Source organism: Spermophilus citellus (genome assembly GCF_964194105.1).
Source record: "Spermophilus citellus genome assembly, chromosome: 7".
NCBI classification, from domain to species: Eukaryota; Metazoa; Chordata; class Mammalia; order Rodentia; family Sciuridae; genus Spermophilus; species Spermophilus citellus.
In genome coordinates, this window is record NC_138188.1 from 165,385,137 (window position 1) to 165,403,778 (window position 18,642).

Here is an 18,642-nt window from a genome sequence, read left to right on the forward strand (position 1 = left end):
TCTCCATGGAGGCCCAGTCTGACCTGCTGGCTGCTGGTGCAGAGGCAAAGGCAGCTGCAACCCACAGCCAGAGCAAGCGTCACCCACTTCCAGCTCAGTAGCAGGCCTGCCCAAGCCTTCTCATTGCCACTGTGTCCACCACAGCAGTCTGTCATAGGTCCTGTGTATTCCAGTGGTTTCAGAGAAAAAGACTCATTAGACACTTCCTAAATTTGAAATTTAAAACCATTTCTGATTTGCACAGTGACACCGTTAGGTTCTTGATTTCATCATAAACTGTTCCATTCACTCTGTGCTTTCAATAAGCTGCATATTGGCAAGGGCAGAGTAGGCTAATATGAGAATTATGCAACTTGATTTGTAAAACATATTTAGAGCATAATTATGCAACTAAATATGAGTTTCACCTGTAGTTCATGGTTGCTCTTCACGTGGCGCCTTATCTCTGACCTTCTAAAATAGGTCCAAAGTAAAAAGGACCAGGCTGCTGGCAGAGTGGCTGGCTGCAGGCCTGGGCAGGAAGCTGGGGTGAGCCAGGAGCACCTGTGGTAAGGAGACGAGAGGGGGAAACAAAGAAAATGAAAATCCAACAAGGAAGGGCATATCATAGTGGGCAGGAGCCAACCCGAAGAGCGTTCAGTGACGAACAGAATAGGTAACAGGATTGGCAGACAGCCCGCAACGTACAGCAAATACTGATATGGATAAATGGGGGAGAAGGGACACCCCCTGAAGAACTTCACACAGCTGTTCTTCCTGCAGGAGCAGAGCACAGCCTTCCACTGAGTATAAAGCCAGTGACACTCATCCAAGGGACAGAAAGGGAACTGGCTCAACCAGGGAGTGGAAAGGTGTGGCACGGCCAGAGGCGGGCCAGCACCCCAGTGGTGGCAACGTGGTGCAGTGACACAGACCCCTGCCTTGGGACTCTGCCCTCCGAGTGACTCCTGGAACTGTGGTGCCCCTGTGGCATCACCCTCCTGGCCAGGAGACACCAACAGAAGACTTGCCATGCAGCTTCCACGCCAAAATGCAGGCAGTGGCCCCTCAGGACGGGGCGAGCACCAGCGCCTCCTCTCTCTCACCTGTTTGTCTTTCCAGCAGCTTCAACTCAGTGGCAGCTCCTCCTGCACATGACAGGTGATGATGCCTCAGCTTCCCTCCTCCCTCAGGCCCACTCCTTCTTGGCCTTATTGTGGGTGCTATGCCTTGGTTCCTCCTCTAGCCTGGGAGCCTGGGCTCAGTGCAGAACTCGCTTCCTGTCCTCCGCCTCAAGGACCTGGCCGCCTCTCTACTCCTACTCGATGTGCTTCCTTCCTTCTTCCCACTGCATGCATCAAGCTGGACTTTCCCTGCCCTAGACTGCACATCTACTGCAGCCACCATCCATCTCTTCTTGCATCAGTGACCAGGTCCTCAGTGCCTGTACTTACTGTCACCTCTGGCTTATCTCCCACCAGACTGCTTTATCAAAGTCACCCCAGACCTATCCACACCAGACCCAAGGTCGTATCCAGTCCTCCCCCAGGTGTCTGGTGGGAGGAACACTATCTTCAGTGGTCTGGGTCGGATTTGTGACTGTGAGCTGTGAGTGACACTGTGCCATTGCTGTCTCCACCCACCGCAGGAGCATCAGAGCCTCTACTGTGTGGTGAACTCAGCCAGCGGGGCCAGATGGGGCAAGGCCATCCTGATTCCCACTCCTGTTCCTCCTCCCTCCTGTTAACCAGTGCTGGATCCATGCTTCCAGGACATGTCTGCAAGGACAGAGACTGCAGTGGAGGTGTACTGGCCAAGCAGCCTGTACTGGGCACCAGAAACTTCAGACTTGTGTGTCTTTTGACATAGAAATTATATTTCTACGTAGTTCTAGGAAGACTAGGGAAGGCAGAAAGAGACATAGGCAAAGATGCTGTCTTAACCATTCCTACTGCTGGGTGACTTTTCAGTAGCGTGAACCCATTCCTTACCGTTCTGGAGGCTGGGAGTCAGAGCAGGATGTCAGCAGACTGTGCATCTGGTGAGGCCCCTCACTGCTTCCAAGATGGCCCCTGGAGTGCTGTGTCCTCCGCAGAGTGCTGTCGGATGAGGCGATCACTGCTTTCACGATGGCATTCTCTGGAGGGGTAACGCTGCATGGGAAGGCAAAAAGAGCCACATTGGTCCCATGAGCCCCTTCGTATGGCATTAATCTATACATAAGGGTGGAGCCCTCATGCCCTTACCACCTCCTAAAGGCCCACATCCTCATACTGTCACAGTGGGTTAGTTTCCAACATGTGACCTCTAGGAGGAAACCTTGAAGATAATTATCAAAATAGTGCTTAATATAACAATTCAGCCACCCAACACAGTCAGTCATTGTAGGCTAGTCACATTTTTAAGCATTATAGTATATAAAATAGAATCCATAAAAGTCTCATGCACAGAATGTAATGCTATGGGATATTCAATCACTATTACATAGACCAGAATGAATTAATACAGAGGAATATTGAGTATGTAATGCTAAGTGTGAAAAAGCAGAGCAAACACAGGCAGTTTGGTTCTATTCTTGCTGAAGAGATTTACTAACTCCACCTGGACAACAATCTGAAGAGGGAGACTTCCCGACACCACAGATGGATGATCTTTCTGGGAACAGCTAGCTAGGGGTGTGCTTTTCTATCGTGAATATCCCCTATCTGGTTATTTTAGTTTAGTAATGAACCATGGGGATGACTTGGGTGGGTAAGGCCTGTAGGACTGCACCTCCTCTGTGCCTTAGTGGGCACTGGAAAGCCATGGGACTTCCCTGATGCAGCCTGCACCTTCTGCACAGCCCACAGCCCCTCTGGACATTCCCTCCAAGCGTCTGCATGTGTTTGATGGTTATGTCGTCTGGTCTTTGTGTAAGACAGGGGTAAAGGTAGCATGTCACACCAGGCAGAGTGGGAGGCTGACTCTTAACCTGGTGGCAGAGGTGCCTAGGCAGAGTGGGAGGCTGACTCACCGGGTGGCAGAAGTACACAGTTTGGTGGATGAACCAATTTATGTGCCCCTTTCTCTCGTGCCAAGTGACTCAGCCCTGGGGTCTTGGTCAGTCCCTGCATTCCACCTGTGCAGATCACAGCCCACATCAGGACTGATCTCAAGAGCACAACATACTCATCCATTTGTAGCTTATGTGTGGGCTTGCTTCTCAGGGAAGATTACAGTGAATTACAAATGGCAGGATATCCAGTCTGTGCTGTTTCAGGCCCTCGTCCTGGTGAAGAATAACCTCCTGATGCAGTTCCGTGAGAACCTGCAAGTGTGTCGCCAGCCAAGCCCAGGACCAGCCCGGGGCCAATGGGTAGGCTCTGCCTCCTGCCCAAGCCGTCCACAGGCAGACGGTCAGCAGCGGCGATGACAGCTCGAGCCTGAAGAGCTGCGTCTGGATTAATGTGGGCCGAGGTCCCCCCATTCCAGGGGCTTAGCTGCTGCAGCCTATGTCCTACAGGCACTCTGCCTTGTTCAGCTGCCCTGTTGGGGGAAGGAACCATTGGAATGACAGTCCACGAGTACTGGGTGCCCCTCCAAGGGCACAAGGGGAGCGGGGCGAAAAGTAGGTCACATGTGCCTGGGCCATGTCACGCGGTCCCCACCCCAGGCCAATGGGATGGGTGGCTTCCTTCAGTCGAGAACAAAACAGCTCTCTAATTTTTCTCCTTTAGCGTTTCATCTTCTCTAAACAGGGAGAGTGGCCATCTGTCTGGTACCCACATCCAACGCGATCCTCCCGACCTCACGGGGCTGCTTTGTTCTGAGGTAAGGGGATTTTGTGGGCCTGGGGAAGCAGTCAGCGGAGCAGGACAGGTGGCCGAGGCTGGCTGTGAGGACAGCAGACCCAAGGAAAGCAGACCCAGGCGGCATGGCAGGGCAAGTAGAGTTCTCACACGTGTGGGTTGTCGGGACGAAGTGCTCGGAGGAGCTGCCATGACTGCACAGAGCTCTTCTTGGGTGGACGGGCGGAAATTGGACTGTATGTGCAAGTGGTTTCAGATGCTTAGAGGACAGTGCTCTGCTCTAATAACATGGCTCCTTTTGAACAGTCAACGTTGTTCTGATGCTCTGCACTGGTAAAGCAACATTATTTGTAGGACAATGAACATAGTCCTGAGGATGTTTGTCAGAGATAGTGAATATGGATGGGGATGTAAACCCCACCCTGAGCATGCTGGTCATTCTCAGGAACCAGGGTCCAGCACCATCCAGCTGGGGACATTGCCCTCTGAAGTAAACAGTTGAGCTGTTTGTTCCTGTGGGCAGAAGCTCCATGAAACCCAAATATCAGTGAGGCTAATGCACACCGATTTCTACCAAATGGAGGATGTGCAGTTTTGGAGCTCGATATCAATATTGAGAAGTAGCTAGTTCTTTTAGTTCTGGGAGGGCGTCAAACATGACTTTCTTGCATGATAAAGCTATGCAGACTGCGTAATAGTGTTTAAATGTTGGTAAAGCTAATGCGAGTTTTGCAGCTTATAAATAACAAAACGTCCTATCTTGCCTGAATGAATCGAGTGTTCCATTAGCTGGGGACCCTGCGGATGAACACATCTTGTTAGTGGCGTGTGCAGGAGGTGGTGTTCATGGTCTCTGTATGGCGACCATTGGTGCCCCATCCAGACAGACTAAATGCTAGTGTTTGCATTTGCTGGAAAATGTTTCAGAGTCCTAATGGGGTTTGTTCTTAATCTGTTGTATCAGTGAACAATTTTCTGCCTTTGAGAGATACAATATTTTATTTTTTTTTCCCAGTGTATTGGAAATATTTATTTAAATATTTATTTTTCTTATTTTTTTTTAAATTTTATTATTTTTTATTGGTTGTTAACAACCTTACAAAGCTCTTGACATATCATATTTCATACATTAGATTGAAGTGGGTTATGAACTCCCAATTTTACCCCAAATGCAGATTACAGAATCACGTCGGTTACACATCCACAATTTAACATAATGCCCTATTAGTAATTGTTGTATTCTGCTACCTTTCCTATCCCCTACTGTCCCCCCTCCCCTCCCCTCCCATCTTCTCTCTCTACCCCATCTACGGTAATTCATTTCTCTCCTTGTTTATTTTCCCATTCCCCTCACAACCTCTTATATGTAATTTTGTATAGCAATGAGGGTCTCCCTTCATTTCCATGCAATTTCCCTTTTCTCTCCCTTTCCCTCCCATCTCATGTCTCTTTTTAATGTTAATTTTTTCTTCCTGCTCTTCCTCCCTGCTCTGTTCATAGTTGCTCTCGTTATATCAAAGAAGACATTTGGTATTTGTTTTTAAGGGATTGGCTAGCTTCACTAAGCATAATCTGCTCTAGTGCCATCCATTTCCCTGCAAGTTCTATGATTTTGTCATTTTTTATTGCTGCATAGTACTCCATTGTGTATAGATGCCACATTTTTTTTTTTATCCATTCATCTATTGAAGGGCATCTGGGTTGGTTCCACAGTCTAGCTATTGTGAATTGTGCTGCTATGAACATCGATGTGGCAGTGTCCCTGTAGCGTGCTCTTTTAAGGTCTTCAGGGAATAGTCCGAGAAGGGCAATAGCAGGGTCAAATGGTGGTTCCATTCCCAGCTTTCCCAGGAATCTCCAAACTGCTTTCCAAATTGGCCGCACCAATTTGCAGTCCCACCAGCAATGTACAAGAGTACCCTTTTCTCCACATCCTCGCCAGCACTTGTTGTTGTTTGACTTCATAATGGCTGCCAATCTTACTGGAGTGAGATGGTATCTTAGGGTGGTTTTGATTTGCATTTCTCTGACTGCTAGAGATGGAGAGCATTTTTTCATGTACTTGTTGATTGATTGTATGTCCTCCTCTGAGAAGTGTCTGTTCAGGTCCTTGGCCCATTTGTTGATTGGGTTATTTGTTTTCTTATTGTCTAATTTTTTGAGTTCTTTGTATACTCTGGATATTAGGGCTCTATCTGAAGTGTGAGGAGTAAAGATTTGTTCCCAGGATGTAGTCTCCCTATTTACCTCTCTTATTGTTTCTCTTGCTGAGAAAAAACTTTTTAGTTTAAGTGAGTCCCATTTGTTGATTCTTGTTATTAACTCTTGTGCTATGGGTGTCCTATTGAGGAATTTGGAGCCCGACCCCACAATATGTAGAGAGAGATACAATATTTTAAATTTATGTTTCAACTGTTTGTATGGACAGGATCATAAAAACAAATGCCCACACTTTAGGGTACCAGCTGTCCTACATTTTAGTTTATGGAACAGCAGTTGTACCCGTGGTGACACAAGAAGCTTTCCTCTTAGAGCAAGGTCATGGAAACGCCTGCACTTAGTAATACCATTTCCTGTCAACTACAACCTGAGGGTGAGTCCCTAGTTATGTTCCAAAGGGCTCTTTCCTTAACCAGGTTCCAGTCTTTTTTTTTTTTTTTTTTTTTTTGGTACTAGGAATTTAACCCAGGGGCACTTAACCACTGAGCCACATCCCCATTTTTGTATTTTATTAGAGACAGGGTCTTTCTGAGTTGCTTTGGACCTTGCTTAAGTTGCTGAACTTAAGTTGGGTTTGAACTCGCAATCCTCCTGTCTCAGCCTCCCTAGCCGCTGGGATTACAGGTGTGCGCCACGGCACCCGGCCAGGTTCCAGCTCATGGAAAATGTTGTGTTTCACTAAAGCAGGATAGAAGAATTCAATGATTTTCCTGTTGATGGTTTTAAATCTTCCTTTTGTGCCTGGGGAAAGCCAAACCAACTTTGTGCAGCTCTTAGCATTGTCTCCCTCTCTCTGCTGCTCTCTGTGTCCCAGAAGCTAGTCTTCCTGTGGCTCTTAGTCATGGCGTGCTGCAGCAGGACAGAGGTGCACTCTTGTGATGAGCATGAGGGTTCACATGGAATTATAAAGTCATTACCCGCCTGTCCCATTTGCCTTCAGGGGAGACACAAGTGCTGTGGCCTCAAGGGCGGGCCCGACCGTCCTTACTGCCCCTCAGCCTCCAGTGAAAGGGTGACAAATACAACCATGCAGAGGCACTGGGGCACCTTGCGGATTAGAGTATGCTACCCAGACCAAAGGACGCCCCTAGAGCCTGTCTCTGTGCTCCTGCCTGCCCATCCCCAGGCTTCTCACCAGTGGGCAATGTGTCCTTAGGCACTGTGGACTGACTGCCTGTTCACATCGCCCTCATTGTGCTGGCTTTGACTCATTTGGGAGCTGAAGGGTCACAGGTGGAGTTGGCCTAACCAAGTCTTGGGCAGGTTCCCTCTGACCCTGCACCCCACACTCCATGTGTGGGAGGTGTGCACTATCTGGGCCCTGCTGGGTGGGGCCAGGAGCCTGGATAAAGCATTCTGCCACCAAACAAGGAGCCTGAGAAAGACCTAGGGTCAGGAACACCCTACAACTGGAGCCTTCTAGCCAGGGACACTCAGAGAACCAACCGGCCTGGATGCTGTGACTTAGGGCCAGCAAGGCCATCCATGGCAAAACTAGTGGGCTTGGCAGTACCCTCTGGGACTCCAACCCAGCTGGAAGTGATCAGACCCCATTCTTTACATCTCAGCTACACACTCTTAAAGAAAACACACGTCAGGCTAGGAACCACCCCCACCCCAAGGACACTCTGGAGGTACAGCCACAGCTCCCTCCTGCATAGTGATGTGATTCAGAAGCTCTGGGCTGGCCCGCACTCTGGAGCTGAACAGCCTTCCAGGAGGTCCTCTGTGAGCTTGAGAACCACTGTACAACCATGCAGGAGTGAAAGTTTAAGTACAGGTCACGTGGGGCTCCTGTACAACTGGAGTGGTGGCCAAAAGGAGCAGTCCTGGGTCAGGAGAATAGCCTGTGGTGTCCAGTGACCACATGTCCAAGGTGAGCAATCCCCTGTGGGGACTCCTGGCTGAATCATGTGGTTCATTACCTGTGGCGGGCCTTCCTGTAAGAAAGGAGACAGGCTGCCCCCCCACACACGACAACTGAGAGCCCTGTGGGAGACCAGGAAGGAGGAACCTAGAGGAGAGTGACCTCTCTTGCTAGAGTTCAAGGTGAGCAGGACCCCAAGGCAAGTGCCAGGGGAGAGAAGATGCACTGGGCCACAACCTCTAGTCCTAGGACTAGGGCATCCACTGGGAAGTGTCTAGGGGTGGGCAGGTATGGCCAGGAGAGGTGAAAGGGCTACAGTGGCCACTGTCACAGCCCCAGACAGGAACCAGGGCCAGAGGGTCTCAGGGGAGGAGAGGACCTGACTGGGGTGGTAGGCCGACAGGGGCAGAGGTGAGTCCTGGAGACCCTGACAGCCTTCCTGCCTGTCACACAGATACACAGACCCATGAGCTCCCTGAATACATTCAACATCACCTGCCTGTACGCACCCTCTTCCCTGCCAGCACCCTCTCCCCCCGGCTCAGCAGCCCTTCCTTCCCCTTGTCTCTGCCCTGCTCAGACCCTATGTATGCATCCCCACACTGAGGTACATGTGGGGAGTACGGGCATTAAAAACCATCAGAAGAGTGCAGGGATGTGGGGGGAGCCATGTACCCCGCACTATCGGGAAGAATGGTTAACCTGGTAGGCACGGGGCGGAGGACAGATGGCAGCAGGGGCGGGACTGGGTTTGCTTTGCTTTAATCTGTGTGTGTGTGTGTGTGTGTGTGTGTGTGTGTGTGTGAGATTTGGTTTTGGTTTTGTTTTTGTTTTTTTTTTTTTTTTTCCGCTGAATCAGAGATTGAACCCAGGGCCCCTGTGTGCTAGACAAGTACTCTACCACTGAGCTACATCCCCAGTCCTTGCTTTGCTTTAATCAAATCAGCATTTAAATCACTAGAAATGGATAAACTATTCAATAAGTGATGTTGAGTCAATTTAAAAAAAAAACACTAAATTTAGAATTTGATCTCATACCAAATACAGATGTATTTGAGATGGGGTAATGAGCTAAAAGGCACAGAAATCCATGTTGATTTTGAAAAATGATCTTTTTCTTACAGGGCATCCTAGGCCATGCCACACTCCAAAAGGCACAAGAGTGCCAGGTCCATTAGGGCAGAAATAGCAACCAAACACAAATAAAAAGGCAGCTGTTAAGAAACAGAGACTCCGAGCGGCTGACAGATGTCCAAGGGGCCAGTGGCCAGGGAATGGCAACTAGGAGAAGTGTGCATGGCCGTGAGGAGTAGAGGTTGGGAGCACACGGGCTGCCTGTGTGCCCTGCAGACCTGGAGGGCGAGGACCGTGCAGCTCTGCATGGAAGACTTTTGGCCAGGTCTACGTATACCTGACCAGCAGTTCTCACTGCAGGTCTTAGCAAACCTTCATGTGTGCAGAGAGCTGCATGTAGGGTTGTGAGAGGAGCGGAGCCCTGCCTACAGTCAGGGTGCCTGAGGCTGTCAGGTCTGCGCTCCGGCCTCCCTGGAGGAAATCAGGATGAGGGCATCGACGGGAACAGGAGGTGTGCCGTGTTTAAGCCACAGAATGTCACTGGGCAGTAAGAAAGAGGATGTGTGGTGATGATGGGCCCAGCCCTAGCAGCAGCAGGTAGGTCTCAGACATGCTTTTAGTCAAAGAGTGGGCTCAGAGTGCAAGCCCACAAGGGGACAGGAGGACGCTGCCGAGCTGCAGCAACTGCCTGGAGTTGGCCAGAGCTGCCTCACTCTGGGTGTGGAAGGTTCCAGGTCATGAATGAGTAAGTCACATGCTCAGGGCCACAAGACACTCGGGCTGCACCCTTCAAATTATACTCCTCACAGCCTCCAGGCGATGCTGCCCTTCAAAGCCAAGTCACAGAGCACACATGATGTGGCACTTATGCAAAGTAGGGCTAGGAAGAGGCCCAGCACCCGCTGCAGCATGCAAGCATGTGGCTCCAGGGAGCTTTGTTCCCTCCGCAGCCTGTGTGTTCCCAGAGCACTTGGGCCCTGCCTGCCCTGGCCAGGCTCCGCCATGCTCAAGTCCCAGTCAGGACAGCTCGGTTGGCATTCATATTGCCTTTCGTTTTGTTCTTTTTATTGGTCTCAGAGAGGATGCTGCTGCTGTGACAGTCACACTGTCTGGGTGCCTAAGAAAGTGAGCTGATTGTGATTGATGTGGACCGGAGCCAGGAGCAGTGCCGAGGGGCCATGACGGGGAGTCCACACCCAGATTCAGCCCTGGTCCCCGGTGGCCCCCCAGGGGCCTCAGGACTGGGCTTACAGAGCAATTGTTCTCATTCCCAGTGTGCAGCCCTCAGTACCAGAGGCCTTGGCCAGAAACAGGAGGCAGCAGGGGTGAGCCAGAGGCAAGGCCAGGACTTCTGCCTCGGCTGCACAAGAAAGAAGCCTGCAGGACCTCCTTCAGGTCTGCCCAGTGACATCCTTGTTGACAAGGCTCATGCACCCCACTTCTTTCCAGCAGAATGCAGGGGGCCAGCTTCAAGAATTAACACTCCCAACCAGAGGGCCTTTTAATTGATTTTTACCCATGCGGTATTTATGAAGGTGCTCATAAATATGTGTTTGCATTTTGGCAAGGAGAGATACAGGGCTTGTCTCTCACATACATGTCTGTGGCTTTCTCAAACACATACATTGAAATAAAAAAAACAAATCCATTAAAATAAATTAAATGAGGCAGGCAGCTTCGAGGTTTACAGGATTAACAGGCCATCAGCGGCTGAACTCCCAGCGCCTCTCTGTGATGCTGTTGCCTTGGGGATTAAGCTAATCCTAGAGTCAGCTGGGAGCAGGATAGCACAGATTCAGTAGCTGCAGTGTAGGGGCCTGGCTTCTGCCACCCTCCAGTCTTCCCTGCTGAGGCTGCCCACCTGGACATACCACCAGGCCCCTTGGGAGCAGGTGAAGCCCTCAGTCCAGCACAGTGCAAGGAGATGCCATCATCCCTGCTCCCCACACCGTCCCTCCTGCCCCTGCCCTCTTCAGTTGCAGTGTCAACACCTATGGGCCAGGCCTCCAAGGACACTCTGTGTGTGTGAAGGTCCTCAGTGGCAGGAGGCCCAGGGAGAGCCCTGGGCGCCCTCTACACCTGCCCCCAGGCGGCCTCCTGTTTGTGTTATTGTGAGCCAGGTCTTCCCGAATCTCTGGCACCCTCAGCAGGCTCTTCAGTGCTGCCTGCCACCCCCCACTGCAGATTCTGCAGAAACACTTCCAGAGCAGCAGTCCAGGGTCAGCTGCCCGCAGCCAGTCTCAGCTTTGCAAGCCAGTCTCCGTAGCTTTGGTCCACCCAAACATTCATGTTTTTCTTTTTTGAAAGTTTCTCATCTAAGTTTTCTTGATTCATTTTTTGTCTTGATTTATTTTGGGCTCTTTTAAATTTTGTTTAATTTTTAACTACTTAAAATCACTTGTTTTCCTGGGATAACTCTCATTTTGTTTTCTTTAAAATATTATTATCATTTATTATTTCTCTTTTTATCTTTTTTCTTAATTCTTTCTTTCATTTGGGAAGATTTTTAATGTTTTATTGCTTCAGCTTTTATCTTTTTAAAAAATTGTATTGTATATTTCGTACATTGCCATTTGTAGTGTTGTAATGAAGTATTACTAGTATTAAGATATTAAGACACTAAAAGAAATCACCAGGTGTGGTGGCACACGCCTGTAAATCCCAGCAGCTTAGGAGGCTGAAGTAGGAGGATTGCAAGTTCAAAGCCAGCCTCAGCAAAAGCAAGGTGCTAAGCAACTCAGTGAGACCCTGTCTCTAAATAAAATACAAAATAGGACTGGGGATGTGGCTCAGTGGTTGAGTGCCCCTGAGTTCAATCCCTAGTACCCACCCCCCAAAAAGAAATGACCTCTCAAATCTAATTTCAGCTTATTTTTCTATTGAATTTGAGCATGAGCTATGATTATGCCTGTGTTGACAAATGAATCTTGTATAGTCGTTAATCTGTGGGTCTTCCAGCCCCACACACACTCTCCCAGAGAAGCTGTGTTCCTCTCCCATCTTACTATGACCCTCAAGGAGACCATGTACCCTCAACACCTGCTGTAGCCTTGGGAGGCACAAACACAGCAGGTCTCACCTAGCCTTAGCCAGCCTGCCCTGCTGCCAACATGTCTACATCCTGCTGCCCTCTGCCTATACCTGTCATGTGACTGTGGGCAAGTCACTTGCTGCCTGTGCCCTCCCTCCCCATCTGCCATGCAGTCAGCAGTCTGTTGGCAGTGTCCTTAGGTCTCCATCCTGTTCTGAAGGCCAAGCTGACCAGGAGCCTCTCTAGGACAGAGAAGTCGGCCCTCTTGACAAGCATCATTGGCACCGGAGGCACTTCTCACCAAGAAAGGGGAGCATCGGCTCCCAAGAGAGCGACCCTGTAACCGACCAGGCTGGGGAGGCCTGCAAGGCTCACCCTAGTCCTTGTGCCTCCTACACAGAGAGCCCGCCCCTGAGAAGATCCTCTTCTCAATGTTCCTGAGGGCAGGGACCCCTACAGTTGGCCGCTAAGCAGGACTGCTCCTCCTCAGTTCTTTCTGGCCCTGATGGGGCACAGGCAGGCACAGGGTCTCCTGCCATGGACTGGCTCCTTCCCAGGACAGTTTCCAAGTCTCGGGGGTGGCACGTCCCAGGTCAGGCTTCCTCTTCATCCCTGGATTTAGCAGAGGAGATGATTCTCCTGCCCTGTCTTCTTCCAGAGGCTGCTATTTAAACTTTTCTTCACTCCAGGAAGGACAGCGGCACCTCCTGCCAAAGGGGCATTTCCTGATGAGATGGGAGGGGCTATTGCCTTGGAGCCGAGCCCCCACACCCTGGGACACCACGCTGTTAAGTGAACAAACACAGGCCACAGGGTTACGAGAGCTTTCCTTCTTGTCCTTGCTCACCAGGTTGCTTCTGACCTGTTCATGGATGATGGCGAGGCCGCTCCTCGGGGTGCAGGTTCTCTGGCCCAGTGCAGTGTCCATGCAGGCCAGTGTGGACCTGTGTACAGCCCTCTACTTCATCACTGGGTGGATTTTGTTTCCTTCAAAATCTCCTGCCCTACTGACTAACCTTGGCCTTCTTTTCATGTTAATAGGACAGTACCCTCTCCTTTGTGTGTTTATCTATAGTTCCCCAATTCTCATGTCTATCACTTTGTTTTGATAAGAGCAATAATTTGAAACTCTGTGCCTACCCCACCCAGCCCAGTAAAAGTGGTACCAGAGTCACAGGCTTGGAAAGAAGCACATGGTACTTGGCGTTTGTGTTTGGGTGAATTATCTGTACCTGACTCCAGTGCTTCCTTCTGCTCTGATTGGGCTTGTCCATCATGAAGCTCTGAACTGCATCAAGTACCTTTCTGACTTCCATGAGGGAACTGCATTTGCAGAGTGGGCAGCCAGTGCTCGTGCCCTCTTCCCTCTGCGAGGCTGTGGTACTTCCCTGAGTGCTCTGCAGTTCCCGCTCCCATGACTGTGGTGAGACCTGTGCCCAGCACACGGCGACAGTGCATTGAAGCTGGCTGTCCCTCAGGCTCGTGTGCTTGGCTCCTGCTCTTCTTCAGTGTACAGATATGTGAGCAGAATTCCTGACACTACATTACCCATCCACCCCAAGTATAGACTCCACAGGTCCTGTGTACTGTTGGTCTTCATGTATGTTGCTGGCTCTACGTGTTCACATTTGACTTAGTTTATTAGTAGAATTTCTAATTAGAAGCTGGAATGCTGGGTCTAGGTGATGTCAGTGGTCCCCTTCATCATACCAAATGTCTTTCCCAAGTTAACCAGTTTGCTCTGCTGTTCTCCAGCGCTTGCTGCCAAGTTTTTTGTTGTGTTATATTGTATTCCAGCCTTTCTGGTAGGAATATGGTGGCACCACCGTGACCTTACTCTGCTTCTTCCTCTTGATTTTTGATGCCCATCTGCCAGGGGATGGGTTCCAGACCCCTCTATGGAAACCACAGTGCATGGATGCTCAAGTCCTTTATATAAAATGGCGTAGTATTTGCCCATTACCTGTGCACTTCCTATAAATCATCTCCAGATGACTTATAACTCTTAATATATGTGCTATGTAAGTAGTTAATTCTGATTGTCTAGGGAAGAATGAGAGGGAAAAGAGCTTGTGCACGTTCAGTACAATGCAATTTTTTTTTTTTTTTTTTTTTACGAATTATTTTGGTTGAATCCAAAACCCATAGGCACTTTTGGTCATATGGATGGCCTCTTCTGGACCATGCCTGTTCAAGGCTCATGCCTCTTCTTCCTGAGCAGCATGGGAATGCTCCCTGGACAGAAGCCTTCAGCAGTCCGATGAGCTGCAGGCGTCTCCCACTCTGTGGGCTGCTTTTCTCTCCTGACAGGGTCTGTGGGGCACACAGAAAGTTGTAGCTCTACTTGGTTCGTCATTTCTGTCTTCTCCTTAACAATTAGTGCTTTCTTGTGTCTGAGGAAGTCTACCCTTTTCCCAGCTATATTTATTACATCTATGCTGCTTCCAAAGGCTGTGCTCTGTCTGTGACCCTGTTTGGATACAGGCCACCTGGAATGAGTCTGAGGGGGAAATTGGGGAGGGAGCATTCGGGCTCTGTTGTCCACTTGCCCTTCTGGTTAGTTGAGTGCTGGCTTCTGCCTAGTGGAACTGCTGGGGCAATTGACTTGTCCCGCCCACTCCCCCCTGGCTGGTTACTGCAGCTTTCTGTGCGGATCAGTGGCAAGACTCTGTCATCTCACTTTGTTCTTTTCCTCAGGCTATTCTCAGCATGATGACTTTTTCACCAACGTTTTAAAATAAGCTTATCTGTGGAATTGGGTCTGTAGATAAGTTTGGACGCAGTACATCCCAAGTTTCTGAGCATGAGTCTAGGAACAATATCTGTCTTCTGATTCTCAGGTTTTCTTTGATTGCTCTCATGTTTTCAGTTCTCTTTTTGGTACTGGGAATTGAACTCAGGGGTGCTTGACCACTGAGCAACATCTCCATCCCTTTTTTATAATTTATTTAGAGACAGGGTCTCACTGGGTTGCAAGTGCCTCGTTAAGTTGCTGAGACTGGCTTTGAACTTGTGATCCTCCTACCTCAGCCTCCCAAGTTACTAGAATTATAGGCATGCACCTCCATGCCCGGCTCTAAGTTTTCAGTTTCCTACTGAGAGGTTTTACACATCTTTTGTTACATTTATCCCAATTCTGAATCTTTTATGTTCTTGTAAATGGTATCTGTTTTAAATTTTATTTTCTAAACCTTACTTTTATGGAAATGTGTAAGATGATCACCCTGTTGAAATCTTCCCTTTTGACTGTTGTCTGAGGATCATTTTTGGATTCATAAGGCCACCAGGTCCTCTGCATTGTCGATTTTCCTTGCTGGTTTCTCACTGTATCCAAAGTAGGAGGAGTGTCCACTGCACTCTCTAGTGAGGCCCTGTGGGGCACAGAAATTTAGGGAGTGCAGACTCCCATTGGCATGTTTGGGTCCCAAAATGAGAGGTCATGGGAAACCTGCAGGTGCACTTGGGGAGCACTCAGCACAGCCAGGTGGAAGTGGGAAGCTGTGCCAGGATGTGGGAGGAGCAGGCTCATCCCAGCCTCTCCTTTACTCTCTTGGGGAAATTGTTGTTTGATTCCTTGGGCGTGAGGCTCTGATGTGTCACTTCTGGACCTTTGGCCTCCATGGTCCATGCGTTTGAGCAGGTAGGGAGCATGGCTGATCTTCAGTTATGTGCATTGTCAGCTCTTTTGTAGTCTGATTTCCTCACCAAACTGCGAGCCACTTCAGAGAATGGCCGTACCCATCCATGCTACATGCACAGTGCCTGGTAGGAACTGTGAAAAGATGAGTGAGCCAGAGTGTTCCCATGAACCCTTTGTAATGGGCCAGTGGAAGGCCCTGCTTGGTAACCTCCCATGGTATCCAGAGGTTCCTGTGAGATGAACCACATTCAGAGAAGGTACTGCTTGTGGGCACAGGGCACAGACAGCAGGCATAGCTCCCATTGCCACAACCTGGTGGAGACATAGATAGCTCTGAGTCAAGGTGGTGTCAGAGCCAGGTCTCAGTTCAGCCCTTAGAGAGATGCTCTGTCTCCACATGGAAGATGTTATGAATCTTGAAATGGCTGCTTTGAAAATGAGAGCGTTTGTATGAGGCACACACTAGACCCCTTAGCACTTTTCCCCAAAGGCAGGGCACAGAAATATCAGCACCAGTAGGGGGAAGCCTGGTATGTTGCCATAGCAAGAACGACTCTGCAGGTTGCAGACTAAGCCCTATGCATGGTCTCAGGGAGCAGGAGGAAAGGGGTCAGTTTGCTGGTCCCTGCTCCTGTCACCTTTTCTCTGTCTTGACACTTGAGTGACAAAGGAGCAGGCTGTTTCAAAGGCTCTCTAAAGTCAGGGTGTGTAAGCCCTGAATGTCTTTCTAATGCTAACTGTTACTGGCAAGGGCACTAAACTGCAGAAATCTCCCCTCCCCTGGATGGCCTCAAGGACACAGTGTGCACTGTGAGTCTCTCAAGGAGAATGCAACCGCTAATCAGCTCTGTCGGTTTCTGCTGCCGTGGCCTCATGCAGCCTGATGCGGGCACTGAGCTGTTAAACATGATAAATCAAGTCAGTGCTCACCCTCTCCCTGCCCCAGTGCCCCTTCTAGACAGCTGAGGCCTGTGGTGCAGCCCTGGACATGGCTCAGCTAATGGGGGTAGGCCAGAGCCGCCAGCCTTGACGGGCACTCACTGCTGCCACATGGACACCGGCAGTGCTGCTAGAGGCACTCAGCCCCCCTCAGGAGAGGATCTTGTGTTGGAGGGACTCAAAGAAGTTGCTGCCACTGCACATACAGCAAGAGTGCTTGCTGCTATAAAATATAGACCCCTGTGAGCCATTTCTACTTTAGCACCCATCAGCTTATCTCCCCCAGAAGAGAGCCTTCTGTGCTCACACTCTGGGCATGCCCAGCACAGCATGTTTCTTTGGATGGAGCCATGTGTCTGGCTTTCACTTTTGACCAGGATGGAATGCAGAGCTTGTCTGTCTGGTGGTCAGAAGCCTAGGCCTGTCATCAGCCAGGTTCAGGCCATAGCACCTCACTGCTCACAAGTGAACAGGGACAGAAGAGCCCTACTGGATTGGGACAGCACGTGTGTTGTGTGTGGTGGCAGCTGCTGTGCTTACACAGCAGTTCTGGTTATGGTAGAGTGTGCTTGCTGGTATCTGTTGGTTGGAATGATCTTTTAAAAAATCATTGGCAGGGCTATGGCTTTGGCTCAGATGTAGAGCGCTTGCCTAGCACATGTGAGGCACTGGGTTCAATCCTCAGCACCATATAAAGTAAAAAAAAAGATATTGTGTCCACCTATAACTAAAAAATAAATATTAAAAACCATAATTGGCAAAAAAAAATTTTTTTTTTGGAATTTCACCACAATGGTGCAGGTTATAGGCAGCTGTTACAATTTAACCCAAATTAAAATTAACAAGTGTTTGATTTGGGTCAAAATGGCGGACACACCACCTTGCCACTCCTGCTGACTGCTACTGGGCCTTTAGGACAGAATGTGCAGAGTTGCTGCTGGAGGACTCAAGTCAGATGGCATCAGCCCATCTGGAGCTGGGCTGCAAGTCAGAGCCTGGACTGAGGCAGCACAGAAGTGCCCTTTGGGTCTGGACCAGGAGCCTCTGGGCAGTGCTGCATTTCTGTCCCAGGAGCTGGAAAGGGAGCCTCTGGAGATTGAATGGGGAATAGTTTGCTTTAGTTATTTTTTTCCATCCCTGCTTCCTAGGATCCAGCCTGGAGACCCTTCTGGGACACTGAGGGCAGTGGCCACCAGCAGATGTAAGAGCAGAGGGAGGGGGGCCTTCCTCTCTAGTAGAGGGGTGCACTTCCAGGGAAGAAGGATGCTCCCGTCGCCTCTTTCTGTCTCTGTCCTCTCACTGCCTAGCCCTGGATGCAGATGCTATGGCAAGACAGATGAGGTCCTGGCTTTTGGCCAGAAAGACAAGATCCAAGGAGACCATGGGAGACCATGGGAGATCTGGGGGGACCTTACAGAGGAGGGCTTGATGGAGGGACCCTGCAACATCGTGAGTACTCACAGGCAGGCCTTGACCTCTGCATCAAGGATCTGACCATAGAGAGTACAGCAAGGCCACTGTCATGAGGGCCAGGGGATGATGACTCCCAAGCCCAGTGAACACTGGCAACACACATGGACAGAGTTGAGGATCACTGCTAAAGCTCTCAGAGCCAGAAACAGGAACCACAGCCCCCAGGAGGCTGTGGGACTGACTAACTGGTACCAGTGCTGGGCAAAATAAAAATATCTTCCTGCATAAAATTTAAGTAATGGCTAGAGTCTTATGACAATGTTCAGTGTCCAGGGGACAGCCTAATGTCCATACGTGACATGAAGGGCCAAGAGTTTCAACCTTGTGAAAGGAAAGATGATCAATGGACGTCAGCCCACGGTGGCCCTCTGTGTTGGAGTGACCAGAGTCTTGAAAGCAGTTTCTGTGACTATGTTTCAGGAGGCATGAAATGAATGGGAGACAGGATGTCTCAGTAGGAAATACCAGGTGCGAAAAGAACAAAACAGAGCTTTTAGAACTGAAAAATCTAATAGCCAAGGTAGAGACTATGTCGTGGGAACTCAGTAACAGAACGGGGTCCCAGGCCAGATGGCGCAGAGGCAGATGGGCTCCATGACCCAAGCTGATGCAGGAAGCAGGGAAATCTGAC

At 49.7% G+C, this 18,642-nt stretch overlaps 1 protein-coding gene across 3 annotated transcripts in view; it reads left to right on the forward strand.

Annotated features, from left to right (window-relative positions):
• The window catches only part of PCBP3 (poly(rC) binding protein 3), a 227,031-nt gene that overhangs the window by 160,935 nt on the left and 47,454 nt on the right, over window positions 1–18,642 (forward strand). The window contains exons 1-2 of one of the 3 annotated variants that reach the window (XM_081301486.1): window positions 3,225–3,334; window positions 3,717–3,789. The exons of 1 other annotated variant lie outside the window; for it this stretch is intronic. Coding sequence is in view for 1 of the 2 variants with exons in the window: in XM_081301484.1 (XP_081157610.1) it covers window positions 9,498–9,525 (28 nt within the window). In the remaining variant the exon portion in view is untranslated. Of the gene's footprint in view, window positions 1–3,224; window positions 3,335–3,716; window positions 3,790–9,171; window positions 9,526–18,642 lie in introns of those variants that run through there. One more of the 3 variants, XM_081301484.1, reaches the window with a different exon arrangement.